Here is a 14,319-nt window from a genome sequence, read left to right as displayed (position 1 = left end):
ACCCTTCTCCTTTGAATTGATGTTGAGATTTTCATAACGATTTCGAAGACTTTCACCTTCGTCCAAAGGAATCTTTTCTTGTTTTGACTGTTCAATGTTGGAATTATCAAACTGTTCCAATTGCATCTTCACATGCTCATATTTTTCTTCTAACTCCTTAATCCTATTCACCAATTTCGGAAGAATAAACCGAGATCTTTCATCAACTCTCTCCTTGTCTCTCCATCTAAAAAAATTACAGTTCGTGGCCTCATAGTGAGGACAAGACCAAAATCGTCTTCCGGGATTGCGATCTGACCAAGACGTCTGCATTTGCAATAAGATTCCATGCTTGCATCGCACTTCCGCATTGATCATTGAATCATTCTCATCCATACACAACTTATTCAACTTAGATTTTGTCATAACCCTAACATTTATACATAAAAATTGTGAAAGAAATTTAAAATCAGAACTAACAATCGAAATAAAAAGGTGTAAATATAAAGAATATACTAAAATTTTACTTTACCTTTTCGAAGTAAGGAGCAATTTAACTTGAAAGATAATGATAATGGAGGTTTTTTTCTTTCTAAAGATGAAGAACAATAAACAACAATAAAGTTTATTTTAACACATGGCCAATTTTTATTGGTCAGTGTTGTCTAAATATTGCACCCACGCGCCTAACATAGGTGAAGTTACGGACTCAGCCACGTAGGCCAAAAAGTGGTAAATAATTAATAAAAAAATAAGGTTCGGGGGGGGGGGGGTAATAGGGACCTTAGTAAAGGTTAGGTGTGTCTCTGGGATTTCGGGCATAGGCTGGGGGGGTACTTATGCATTTTCCCAAAAATAATTAGAAAAAAAAGAGCCACTATTTAATTTTTTAAAGAACTTAAGAAAACTTAATTTAAAAAACTCCAAAGGGTATGAGATTCTCTTTTACACTTCAAGAAAGTTTTTAAAGCATTTGAAGTGCCCGCTAACAAGCGATTTTTAAAGCATTTGAAGTTTTTTTAAATTTTTTTTTTGACTAACTCTTGAAAAGGTATTTAACATAAAAATAATAATTTACAATAATCGATTAAATTTGTTAAGAAAAAAATTAAGTAAAGACACATATTTTTTTAATCTTGTTTTTAAGAAAAAATTTAACTTAAGAACTTGATATAAATGAAAATAACTAGGACTTTAACAAAAATAGATTAAGTAAGAATTATTTGAATCATTTTAAAGATAATATAATTTGAACCAATTTAGTTAATAAAAAAAGAAACCATTTGAAATTGATTAAAGACAAGTGAAAGTTTTGCCTAAAATATTAAGTATGTCTGTAAAGAGTTGATGAAATAAATTTAGTTATTACTTCTGAAATGAAGTTTGGTAGTTAAAGTGTTTCGTAACAATACAAAAGACAATAAATTATATCTTTTAAAAACTGAAATATCCTTAAACATTAAACAACAAAATGTCATTTGAATTACCAGGCATCTTAATATAGCACACATATTTAGATTTTAGTCAGAAACGTTACGTATCCCAACTTTAACCAATCTAATTCTCATAAATATTATGTATATCATCAATTTTTAAATGACTTTATAATTCCTGACTTATAATTATACATGCCAAAAAGTTGTTTTCAAAATCATTTTATATTAAAGCATACACTTTTGTTATTTTGATGTATAATTGTTGATGGATGATTATTGGTGGATGTAATTATTTGTTCATCACAGTCACTTTATGTTAATGCATACACTTAGTTATTCTAATGTATAATTGTTGATGGATGTTATTGTTCATCACATATGCAACAAAAAAGAGGTAAATCTGTTTATGCTTTTGTTAGTTATTGAGGAAGTTCCTCCATTCTTTTAAACTGGAATTGTTTCTCTCTTTAATTTTTGTTATTTAAAAGTTTTAGAATTCATTAGCTATTTTATTGTTTTTAATCTACTCTATTTCATCTTATTTTCGAATATTTGTGGGATGAACATAATGTACATCTCATTTGAAGTAGTATAATTTATTGTGATGCTATAATAATGTAATGGATATTGATAATTTTTATATATTCTCTTCAAACATTATATGACATCTTCACAACTAATCACTCGTGTGAAATCTACGTATCAAAATAATACAATTTCTTAAAACTATTTGATATGATTGTCAGATTGTCCATTTGATGTTAAGCTTTAATTTGGTGTTACACTCCTTCTCTTTTGATTACTTATAACTATTTATACATATTGTAATTGTATTTAAATTATTTACAAATATTTATACTAAGTAGCGTGAAGTACACTTCTGTATTAACACCACTTCATTTATCGCAACCATTTCACTTACTTGTATGATGACTACAACAGTTAAAATGCTAGCATTGAAAATCTAGTTATGAATGTTGTATATATGGCCTATATCTGTGGATCTTCCAGAAAACTTTAGCTGATTCTGATTTAAGTCATATGCTGATGAATCTTGTACTCACTCCGTTTCAATTTGTTCGTTTTACTTTCTTTTTTAGTCGTGTTTCAAAACTCCATATTGAGCGGAAAGTAGCTACTGATATATGTAGGTTGCTTTGGCTTTCACACCCTTCCCAGATACTCATGATCTCCACAGCAGGAAGTAAGACAACGAACATGTCCTCTTTGCAATGTATTGTGAGACCACTGATTGGATGATCGAAGCCAAACTCTTCTTCAGCTCGAGTTAACAAGTCTTGAAATAAAGGATGGCTCAAGTATGATTCTGGCACCACAAATCGCTTCTTCTGGCTCTCTCCTACATACACTGCACAATGCCCTTTTGGAACACCTCCATATGTTGAAGACCTCCTTAAGAACCGATTAGCCTGAATAAATGGATACCCATTATCTCCAGGGATATTTGGTAACTCCAAAATGCTGAAGGAAGAACTTCATATAAACTGCTTCCATTATATTAAATATTTTGATCAATCTACACTCTAATGGTCACCTATCTACATGACAAAGAAGAGAGCGCAGAACAAGGTTTTTGCTTCTTACCAGCAATTGGTCATTTAATGGTTTCAAATATTGGCATTGGTTTGATCCTTTCGGACTAACTTCACCCACAAATATAAGGCCACGTATCAACATGGCCAGCAGGCATCAGTATATGGCTTTCTCTTCGACTCTCAGTAGCAAAACTTCAGCTCTAATTGAAAGCCTGTCTATAGCCTCTTGTATAAATAAACCTTCTTCCATCGACATTTTTCATCATCAAGTACAAGCATTATCTATTCAGCCATCAAAAGGTTCTAAATAGTCTACTTTCTTGCTTCCAAAAGTCTCATAAAACACAATGATCAGTACCAAGAAACTTATCAAAATGGCTAGGAGATGGCAGAAGTTTGCAGCCATGCAGAGGAAGAGGATTTCACCTACCAGAAATGGTAGTGATGCAGACAGTTGTAGTACGTCTTCATCCTCCATCATTGGAATAGGTCATTTTGTAGTCTATACAATTGATCAAAGGCGCTTCGTGATTCCCTTGGCTTATCTTGAAAATGAGGTTATTAGGAACCTTTTAATCATATCTGAAGAAGAGTTTGATCTGTCAAGTTGTGTCCCTATTACATTACCCTGAGATTCAGCCTTCGTGGACTATATTGTTTCACTAATCAAGAAAGGTGTAGCTGCAGGAGATCTTCACAACGCGTTGCTTCTCTCAATTCCTTCATGTTTTAGGTTGGATTTGGACAGTGAGTTGAAATATGAAGGAGGGTCTGACAACTGGATAGTGAACTGTAGGGGTGGTGCTCTGGATGATGACGGTGAAAGGATGGCTTCGTGTGATATATGTGAGATATGGAAGCATACTCACTGCTGTTTGTGCCACCATTATTTGTGTGTGGGGCTTGCTGCACTTCACTTGCACCACCAAGAGCACAGAGCAGCTTGGAGTTTGGTCATTATGGGTCTGCAACACTATTGTGTTATTTTACCCTATGTCTGAAGTTTTGATGATTGAACAAACTCTGGACCTGATCCCAAACGAAACTGTGTTCCGTACAGGAAAACTACAGCTGTCCTAAAACCTGCAAAACCTGTTGTGGTTGGTGCGCGACTTCCACTGCACAACAGGCCCTCACCCAATGAGATTGCTTTGTGTGTTTGTGCTCATTCTATAATATGTCTATTCTTCCTTATCACACAAAAGCTTTTTGAAAATCAAACTTTCACAACCAAACAGGTAATTCACTCGAGGAAATATTCTCTCAAGAACAGCAGGAGACCTGATAGAGTTATCATGGCTCTTAGTCGTTGTTAGGGTTTATATTTCATTGTTCAATATTGTAAGATCTATTCCTATGTTATAAAGGAAGTAGATCGTTTGTCGAAGATTCCGTGTCCTAGCTAGAGTTAGCTAGGTCGGGTTGTTAAAAGTCTATATCAGCTAGAGTTAGTTGGTGTAGTGGGCAACATGATTGTTGCTTAGTGCAGTAACTTTGTTCATTCCTCGATCCTTGAGATTTGAGTTGGTGGCTAGAGTTAGCCTTTGGTGCTCTTGAAGTCTAGATTGACTAGAGTTAGTTGGTTTAGTGGGCAATAGAGTTATTGCTTAGTTCTTTTACTACTGTTAGTAGAGTTGCTACAGTAAGGGGGAGGGATTAAGAGTTTAATTCCTAGGTTACATTGTAATCTGAATCTTTGCTCCGTTTTGAGTGATATAGAGTTGGGTTGAAATTCTGTGAGGACATGTCGTGATTTTCTCTTCCCTTGAGCAAGGGGGTTTCCACGTAAAGCTCTTATGTGTTTTACTTTCTGCATCATAATTCTGTCAAAGGACCTGGTTCATTGACCATTAGTACTGGACTCATCCATTCTCTCATATTGCCTTGTGCTTCTCAATTTGGCATGGACATGATATACTGAACTTTTAGGGACAGACTGAGGCAATTCACCGAGGACAAAATTTGTATAGACATCAAAGGATAATCAATCATGATATATTAGTCATATACTTGTGCAGTTTCTCTGTAAATTTTTTTCTCTTGTTACACGTGTAACTCGATTTTTATCAAAGACAAACACAATAATCAATGTTGATGCATATAGTCTGTGCGTTCCCCTACTTCTCTACACTTTTCTTTAAGCACTAGATGAAACAATTAAGCGTCTGTAATGCCTGCTTCCATTTGTCTATTATTTTTACTTGAAGATACTATTTTTATGTTATTCAAACAGTCACAATATTGTACTTGTAAAGTTTTGTGCTTGACTGCTATTTATGGAAGGGGTTTCCTCTTTGTCACTGTTAGTTTGCTAGACTCAGAAGCATTGGTTAAAATATATTGCACAATCCGTTGATTAGTGTTTGTTGTACTTATAATATCATCAACCAGTGGTAAACCATTTTCTTGGAATCTTTATGGACCGAAATGACAGACAATCAATCATATCATATATATATATATATATATATAAAAGAGAACCTTAATCCCGCCTACGTGGCGCCACCACAGACTAGAATTTCCTTTTAATTTATTTCTTTCCAAAATTAGCCTTCACCGAAAAGTTGTGACTTTTATGAAAAGTTGTGAGTTTTATGAAAAGTTGCAACTTTTACGAAGAGTTGTGACTTTTAAGAAAAGTTGCGACTTTTATGAAGAGTTGCGACTTTTATGAAAGGTTGTGACGTTTATGAATGATTGTGACCTTTACGAAGGGTTGTGACATTTCCAAAGAGTTGTGATCTTTAGATAAGGCACAATAAGCATATTTGTTCACACTACCCTATGTTGCCAATAAATAGAGGAATTTGCTCTCATTTTATTTTAAAACAATGAAAATTTTGTTCTTCTTTTTCTACACAATGAAATATTCATGCACTTTGCTCCTATTGAGTGGCTTACTGACACCATTGTTTTTGTATCAATATCTTGGTGAATAAAATCATTCCATCCTAAGAGGATTTAATTATTTAAACCTCAGGTATTAGAGGGGAATAATTCTTTTAAGGGGACATTGTGTATTCAGTGGACTCGATTTTTTCCTTTCTATTTCATTCTAATTTTACCTATCCTGATTTTTTTTTTACAGTCATTAATTTATGCTTATGATGTTAATTGTTCTTTTTGAGTACATGTTTTAAACTCTGTTGTTTATGTTTCTGCAAAGTTATTGTCTCCAGTTATATTGAACATATATACATATAGTAGGTATATTGATTGTGCAGAAAATAATTATTGTACTCAATTCAAAGAATACATGTTTTGATATTCTATATAAAAGTCTATGACTTAAAAGTACTATATATAAGCTTACATATTATCTATTTTAACATAGATATGAAGTCTCCCACTTATCAATTGAAGAAATTCATTAAGCAAGTTCAAAAGTTATAATTGCTTTCATGTTCAAGCGTAATTTCTTTTTTGAATCTGTGTTCTTTTCTTATGAAATGCCTTTGCTTATATATTCTTATTTTTCTTCTTTATTTTCCTTTTAATGTTGATTAAAGAACCAATGATTTATTATTTCCTGAATAATTCATTCATTAGAGGTTCTTGAGTTATGTGATAATGACAAATAATCAAATTCATGTTGGAATATTGCTAATATTTTCTTAAGAACCTATTTTTTCCATCATTTTTAATGTATGGATATTAGTAAATAATTATTTGCAAGTTCAATGCAATTATTATTTATGTCCGCGCGAAGCGCGGGCAAATTACCTAGTTATTAAGAAATTTCATGCATTTTAACTTACCATCTACACACATTGATTCAAGAAATCATCTATACAGAAAATCAGAAAGAATTGTACCATTATAAACTTGTTGTTCATTTTCGAGAATATTTTATACAATTTCAATTGATATATTAGATATTAAAAATAGAAATTAAAATATATGAAAATATAAGTTTCTAAGCATGAAGAATTGCATTAAAAATGAATGTAATATTTTCAGAGTTTTGAAATATAAATTAAAGTAGTTTTCAGAGTTTTGAAATATAAATTAAAGTAGTTTTGATACTATTTATAATAGTTACTTTATATTATATATGCATATATGTCACCTTATGATGTTAAAGAATACAATATTTCTTTAAAATTTGTGTTTTTAGAACATTCCATATAACTTTTATATTAGATTTGAGATGTATTTGTCTACGTTGTATACTCAACTAAATTATGAGACTATAACTATAGCTTCTACATTTACTCTCAAATTTAGATTATTAGAATAACTTGATGTGTACCAAATTAAAATATCGATGACAAAATAAATTGCACATAATATAAAACAAAAGAAATAAAAGGATTACAATATCAAACTGTATGGTTAAATAGAATAATTAAATCATCCGATGCAAATATATAATCCAATTCTCATACTGCACATGCAAAATCTTCATTTTGTATCAACTGAGAATCTTAAAAATACAAATATCCAAAAATTTCATTAAAAAATTATAATATAAAAGTTAAAAAATTATAACTATAGAAATGCTTAAATTAATTATAAAATGCATAGGTCTCGATCATTACTATAAAATAAATAAAGTGAGTATCTAAACAATGTTTAAATTTGACTATAAGAATCTGATGATATACCAATTCCTGAACATCCCAAAAAATGTACCTTGCACACTTTGTTAACTTTCCAAATCAAATCTGGCAGATCTACAAATCAAAACAATTTGAAAGCAAAAACGTTTCAATAATGATCTTATAAGAAACGAAAAAAGAATGAATGTTTAGAATAATATTATACAATGATTACAAAATATGTTCAAATTTCTGTCGAAAGGAAAGAAACGGAGAATTCACCTCATCATTGCTTTCACTGAGAAGAGAATAATGATTAACAAAATACGTAAAGAATGGTATTTAGATAAATAAAAGGATAATAAAGGAAAATGGAGATTGTAAAGCACTCACGGAAAGAAAAATAAATTTAGTAAGAAAAAATTTGCCCAAAAATAAAGAGGATAAAGCAATTGTGTCATAGCATAATAATTAATATAAATTAGTATAAATTGCTTTCTTTTTTTCTACTTGTACTTTAAAACGTTATTTAATTTAATACACCATTTAGGTTAATTAAATGTAAATCATGAGAGGAAAAAAATGGAATATGAAAAGGCACAAGAATTAATTAGTAGTGTAATTTCAGAGATTAATACACATTACACAAAAAAAAATAAAGAAAGAAATGACACAAAAACTAACAAGCAGTATAATTATTCAAAAATCAATACACATTTAAAATCATTTTAATTATAAATTATGAAGATAAACAAAAAGTTAATAAGAGAATTTGAATGTTTGGATGAAAATCAGGTCATGAAATTTTCTTCAACATTTGAGAGTTTGGATGAAAAAAACAATGATCAGTACCAAGAAAATTCCTTCATGTTGTTATTTTGCCTCTTCTTTGTAGCAAGAAAATTGAAACCTAAATGACATGAAAATTGAAAAATAATAATATGTGGGGTGTAGTGTAAACAAGTGCGGTCTAGGTAAGGTAAAGTCTAGACAATTCTCCAATTCTACTAGCGTCATACACGAGGGTTGAAATACTCGCCCAAAAGAGGATTACTAATGTAAACTGAAGTATTTATATCATTCATATTTGTCATCACACCAATGAATCCAATACATGAACCAATTATTCTAAATAGATAGGTCTTTTAGAGCGGCGATAAGAAAAATCATAACAATTTTCAAGTTCAAGAAGCTGATTCATCAATTATTAATTGTTATTCAAAAGTAAGACTTTTTGAAAGTTTGACCAAACACAATTATAACGAGTTAGAGGTTAAGCGAGATCATAAATTTTGAAATTAGACATAATACATAAATAAATATTCTAACTTGACCATAGCTAACAAATAAGTATTCTTAACTTTGAAAATGCACATCTAAACACATTGACTTTGGTCTCAACTAACAACTAAACACTCCAACTTGTCCTCACTGTATCTCATGGACACATGACGCTGATGTGCACATCTTTTTCGCTTCTATTAGACTCGAAATGGAGTTTACCTGCACAGAAGCATGTTCATATTCACTATACATCTGGAGATTTGAACCTTGTAACATTGGGAATTTCAACATACAACCTCACAAAGGCGGTGTCCAAGAGCTGTAAATAGTGATACCACTACTTAATTGTTGGTATCAACAACCCACCCCAGCAGCATCATAACAACAACATACCTAGTATAGTTTCCACAAGTGGGGTTTGGGGAGGGTATTCCATACGTTACCTCTACCTTTACAGATAGAGAGTCAATTTCCGATAGACCCTTGGTTCTACAAAAGCAAGTTGTGCAAAATAAGGGTATATCCATTAAACAAGAGGTTGGTCAATTTAACTCAACTTTACAAACAATACAAAATAGTTATGGAAAAACAAGGAATTCTTTCTATCTTTCTCATTAAATTTCTTATCCTATTGCTTTACAAAATTTCATGGGCAAAAAAAATGTGCGCCATGGTTCTACTCATAATTTCCTCAAGCGAGAAGTAAGATCAATGAACACGTCTTCCTTGCAAGGTATTGTGAGACCACCCATTGGATGATCAAAGCCAAACTCTTCTTCAGCTTGAGCTAAAAAGTCTCGAAATAAAGGCTGGCTGAGGTATGACATTGGCATGACGAACCTCTTCTTCTGGCTCTCTCCTACATATACTGCACAATGCCCTTTTGGAACACCTGTTGAAGATCTCCTTAGGATTCAATTAGCTTGAATAAATGGAGTCACTTTAATACCCATTATCTCGAGAAATATGATGTATTTCTAAATGATGAAGTATAAAGAACAAGAACTTTGAGAATTACACAGAAAATGGAAGTCTTTTGAATGTCAGGATACTTGTGTTTTGCTGAAATGTTTGGGTCTGATTATATATATAAGTCTATGACAAGTTTCATAGCTTAATGTTTGGTCGTTAAGAGAAATTGGTGGCCACTGGTGAAGCCTCAGAGACAATGGCACATGAACTTTCACATGGTTTTGCTTACTCTGTTACTGTCAAAGTATTCAACACCATAAATTTGTTGAAGAGCAACACTAACTAGGCCCTACTGCTTCTCATGATTTGAAACAGAAGAAGAAACTCTTAAATTTACATCCACAAGAAAGGATGAAGTTTCTGAATTGGTTCAGGACCACCTTATTTAGAGGTTAGGTGACACAGAATGACCAGATAAGGATAGCAACAGAAATACCACAAGAGAAAGAAAGATAACAGGACGCGAAATATCACATGTCATTGCCTTTTAAATCTTCGACAAGCACTTACCATTTTATGCCATATTTGTGGAATAACAACAAGCATAAGCTGAAAACATAACAAATAAGCCTAATCAGTTGTCAACCAAAGTGAGGAAAGGAAGACACAAATTTAAGGCCCCATATATTAACATGACCAAGAGGTATCAGCACATGGCTTTGCCTTTTATTATTAGTAGCAAGACTTCAGCTCCAACTCAAAGCCTGTCTACAGCCTCTTGCATAAGTAACCCCCCTTTTATGAGACTTTTCATCATACAACAAGCATTAACAGTTCATTCATCAAAAGGTCTCTAAAGTTATAGTTTTTACTTTCTTGTTTCCAGTTCCAGAGATAAGAAGATGGTCAGTACTAGATACTCATCAACATGGCCAAGAGATGGCAGAAGTTTACAGCCAAGCAGAGGAAGAGGATTTCATTTCCGAGAAATGGAAGTGAAGCAGACAGCTGCAGTACATCCTCATCCTCTAGAGTTGAAAAGGGTCATTTTGTAGTATATACAGCTGATAAAGCACGGTTTGTCATCTGTTGGCTTACCTTGAAAATGAGGCCATTGCACAACTTTTAAACATGTCTGAAGAAGAGTTTGTGCTACCGAGTGGTGGACCTATCACAGTACCCCATGATTCAGGCTTCATGAACTACATCATTTCACTAATCAAGAAAGGTGTAGCTGGTGGAGATCTTCAGAGGACGTTGCTCCTCTCAATTCCTTCATGTTGTAGTTCAACTTTCTCTTTGCACCAAAAAAGTGGAAACCAACAGTTTCTTGTTTATTGAGTCATGAAATGATCATGTTTTGTAAATGATAGCTCAATATAGATAGTATAGCTCTTGAAAAATGGGAAACTGAAATCTTGTATTATTACAGAAATAGAGTTTTATCTTGCAATTAACATTCAGTATCCTACTTCTGGTAAAATGTCAATACACACAAACATTAGTTAGCAAGTACGTCAGGGATGTAGTATAGATACTGATATCGCCGGTAATGAGATGACAGCCTAGAGCTTCTTAAGAGAGGCTCTGAGATGAGGCTGAAGATCAGTTAGACTGGTGGCCATCTCCACAACATATGATAGTTCACAATTCTCCACTTTGAAAACTCGAGTTATCTCCTTGACCTGTTCATCAGGCAAGCGAAGGATAACATTAGTCAAACTTCACCAACCTCCACCAACAATCAAAGGGCTTTTTTCCCTAAACTTAAATACAATACTTCATTTAAGAAAAACTTAAAAGTTGAAACCATTTCCACAAACATCATCTTGCAAGATGATACTTGTAGAATATGCTAACGCTTACTTTTTCTTTGTAAACTTTCTTCATGTCAAATACGACACATAGATGTTTCAAGAGTTCAATTTGTACTTTAACTTTACATCCTAGAAAACATAAGGGAGATGAAAACTCATAACTCTATCATAAAGGTGGGCAAGCGCATCAAAGGGTCAAAGATGAAGGTAGAAAAAAGCAGATAAAACGTGCTAGAGGAGATTACCTTGGAAGCATTGCCAACCAGTTCACTTTTAAGCTTCACAACTCCCTCTTTCATGTCATATGTTCCTTTCTGTAGAATGAAAGTAGAAATATTATGTTTTATGGTTGACCAAAATGGATAAACAAACTTAACATGCCGACATATACATTTGACCTCCCAGATTGTCAATGAGTCTTGTTTATAACATCAAAAGTCACTTCGAATTACCATCTCAATATTAGAATCGCAGACCCAAACAAGGAACGACCAACATGTCCTTAGCACATCTAAAAAGCTGATAACATGATATTCAGAGGCATGACTCATGAATCGTAGACATGATTTAACTTATCATTCACTGACAATGTAAAACTGTTCTACTCATAAGGAGATCACCTGGACTTCAACGAGACCAGTGCTCTGAGCAATGACGACTTCAATGGTCCCATCAGGTTTAGGTCTCCAGTATCCGCTCTCGGAATGCATAGGTTGTCCGGATTTCAAGTTCCATGTCTTTTGAGAATATGCTATCACAGGCTGATAAAAAGAAGCAAAATTTAGGCAAAAAAATCATCGCATGTATAGTGACAGCCAGTAATTCTAATAAAGGGATTCGAAAAAGATGCAAGAATGCAACACTTGGAACTTGAACATGTGAGTTAACACAATTTGTGAACCCCATTTGTCACAAGATTCCCTTTTTTAGGGAGACTCAAACAATGTATATATATATTACTCCCTCCGTCCCATTTTTATAACACTATTTGACTAGGCATATTGTTTTAAGAAACAAATTTGAAACTTATGATCTAAAACAAGCCATAACTATTTATGTGACGGTTCCAAGAGTTCATCGGGCTAAAAAGGACTCACTAAATCATTAACTAATCACTAACTAGTACTAAAAGAACTGTCTTTTCTGTATTCTTTTCCCCCTTCTCGTCCCAAAACGAGAAATTTAAAGTTAAATTATTTCTAAATATAACAATCTGCCTTTTTCCATAAACATTCCAAAATGGAACCACACAAACTAGGACAGAGGACTGTAAATTAAAAAAATCATTAAAATTTCAACAAAAATACAGATAAAAAGATCACTAAAATTTTTCAAAAGATTCTCTCTGTTTCAATTTATTTATCTTACTTATCTTTTTATTCCGTTTAAAAAAAATACACCTTTCCTTTCTCGACAACTCTTTAAATCTAACTTAAAAATTCAAAAAACCTTGCACAATTTCTTAAATTCCGTATCAAAATCAAAATCAGACAAACAAATTGAAATGGAGGGATTATTCGGAACCTAACCTTGTTTGGAGAGTGAGTAAATTGGAGTTCTTCGGAGTAATTGAAGGAAGAAATTGTAGGGAAAAAGCCTTCACCTTCACCTTTCCAAGTACCAAGCAGGTCAGATAAAGGTTTTACTGCCGGATGCACCATTTTTTCCGATAGATTTGCCGTGCCGGCGGCCATTTTTCCGATTGCTTTTTTTTTTTTTATCTCCCTTTTCTGCTCAATTTGATGACTATATTTTCTTTGACTAAAAAGTAAATATTATTTGGGCGGCTGCTTAGAATTAATTACATGCGTTGACTAAATAAATTTTTGCTTTACAATATACTTTGATTAAAGATACAAAATTTAAAAATATACTACATTTTTGTAGTATTAAATACAAATAATAGTTAAAAATATATCTAAAGTGTCGGGTTTTTTTGTGAGTTTTTGACGTGAACAATAACATGTTTGTATTTTCTACTTGAATTATCACCAACATGTATTAAGACACACCTTGACTAGTATATGATGGTGCGTGATGTGCAATCTTCTCTTTTGTTTAAAAATGGTTTCGAATGGTGCTCCACGAAGATAATTAAAGAAATCAATTGGAAAATTAAGGGATAACGTTCAAAAACATACCTAAAGTATCACTTTTTTTGTGAGTGTTCTGCATGAACTATCAGGTGTTTGTATTTCTTATCTGATATATCACCAACTATTCATAAAAAAAATATATGCCTCAAATATAATAAGTCAGTTGTCATGTGGATGAAATTTTTAAGGGCTAATTAAGTTGTTGCATGCCTTTTAGCAATTGTATTCAAATATTTGGTTTAGTAGTGTGTTTCGATAAACAGTTGATTTGATGATAGTTTAGGTAGAAAACACAAATTCACATATGAAACTCACCAAAAAAAAGTAGTACTTTAGGAGTGTTTTATTATCATTGTAGTTTTGTACTTGCAACTTTAAAGTGATACTTTTATACTTTGTAACTTAAAATTTATACAAAGACCTAAAGAAAGAATGGAGACCAGTGTGTGTATATATACAAGTTTATGACAAGTTTCATATCCAAATATTTAGTGTTAGTCAAAGAAATTGGTGACAATGGCACATGATTTTTGTAGCCAAGATGGAAATCTAAAGGTCACCTATCTACATGACAAAGAAGAGAATAGAACATGGTTTTGCTTCTTAACATCAATTGTTGATCATTTAATAATCTTATATTATTGGCATTGCTGAGAAGAAAGGAAAAACTTATCATCTTTTATATTCAAACTTAGCTT

At 32.4% G+C, this 14,319-nt stretch overlaps 2 protein-coding genes across 3 annotated transcripts; both read right to left on the bottom strand.

Annotated features, from left to right (window-relative positions):
• Positions 1 to 2,485: 2,485 nt before the first annotated feature.
• Positions 2,486 to 3,034, bottom strand: LOC107061522 (auxin-responsive protein SAUR21-like). The gene is made up of 2 exons (XM_015310874.1): positions 3,021 to 3,034; positions 2,486 to 2,897 (listed from the first exon to the last, which is right to left on the bottom strand). Exons 1-2 carry the CDS (start codon positions 3,032 to 3,034, stop codon positions 2,486 to 2,488), a joined length of 426 nt encoding a protein of 141 aa, XP_015166360.1.
• Positions 3,035 to 11,109: 8,075 nt separating this feature from the next.
• Positions 11,110 to 13,294, bottom strand: LOC102588045 (UPF0678 fatty acid-binding protein-like protein At1g79260). 2 transcript variants are annotated; one of them, XM_015310931.1, is made up of 5 exons: positions 13,220 to 13,289; positions 13,055 to 13,187; positions 12,146 to 12,286; positions 11,771 to 11,839; positions 11,110 to 11,393 (listed from the first exon to the last, which is right to left on the bottom strand). In XM_015310931.1, exons 2-5 carry the CDS (start codon positions 13,184 to 13,186, stop codon positions 11,274 to 11,276), a joined length of 462 nt encoding a protein of 153 aa, XP_015166417.1. In that variant the 5' UTR covers position 13,187; positions 13,220 to 13,289; the 3' UTR covers positions 11,110 to 11,273. The 2 variants fall into 2 exon arrangements, with proteins under 2 accessions (XP_015166417.1, XP_006352416.1); XM_006352354.2 differs by having other exon boundaries at positions 13,055 to 13,294.
• Between the last annotated feature and the right edge of the window lie 1,025 nt (positions 13,295 to 14,319).

The sequence above is a fragment of the Solanum tuberosum genome, unplaced genomic scaffold (assembly GCF_000226075.1).
Source record: "Solanum tuberosum cultivar DM 1-3 516 R44 unplaced genomic scaffold, SolTub_3.0 scf00148, whole genome shotgun sequence".
NCBI classification, from domain to species: Eukaryota; Viridiplantae; Streptophyta; class Magnoliopsida; order Solanales; family Solanaceae; genus Solanum; species Solanum tuberosum.
The sequence above is the reverse complement of the archived record's forward strand: the minus strand, read 5'-3'. Positions and strand labels throughout refer to the sequence as shown.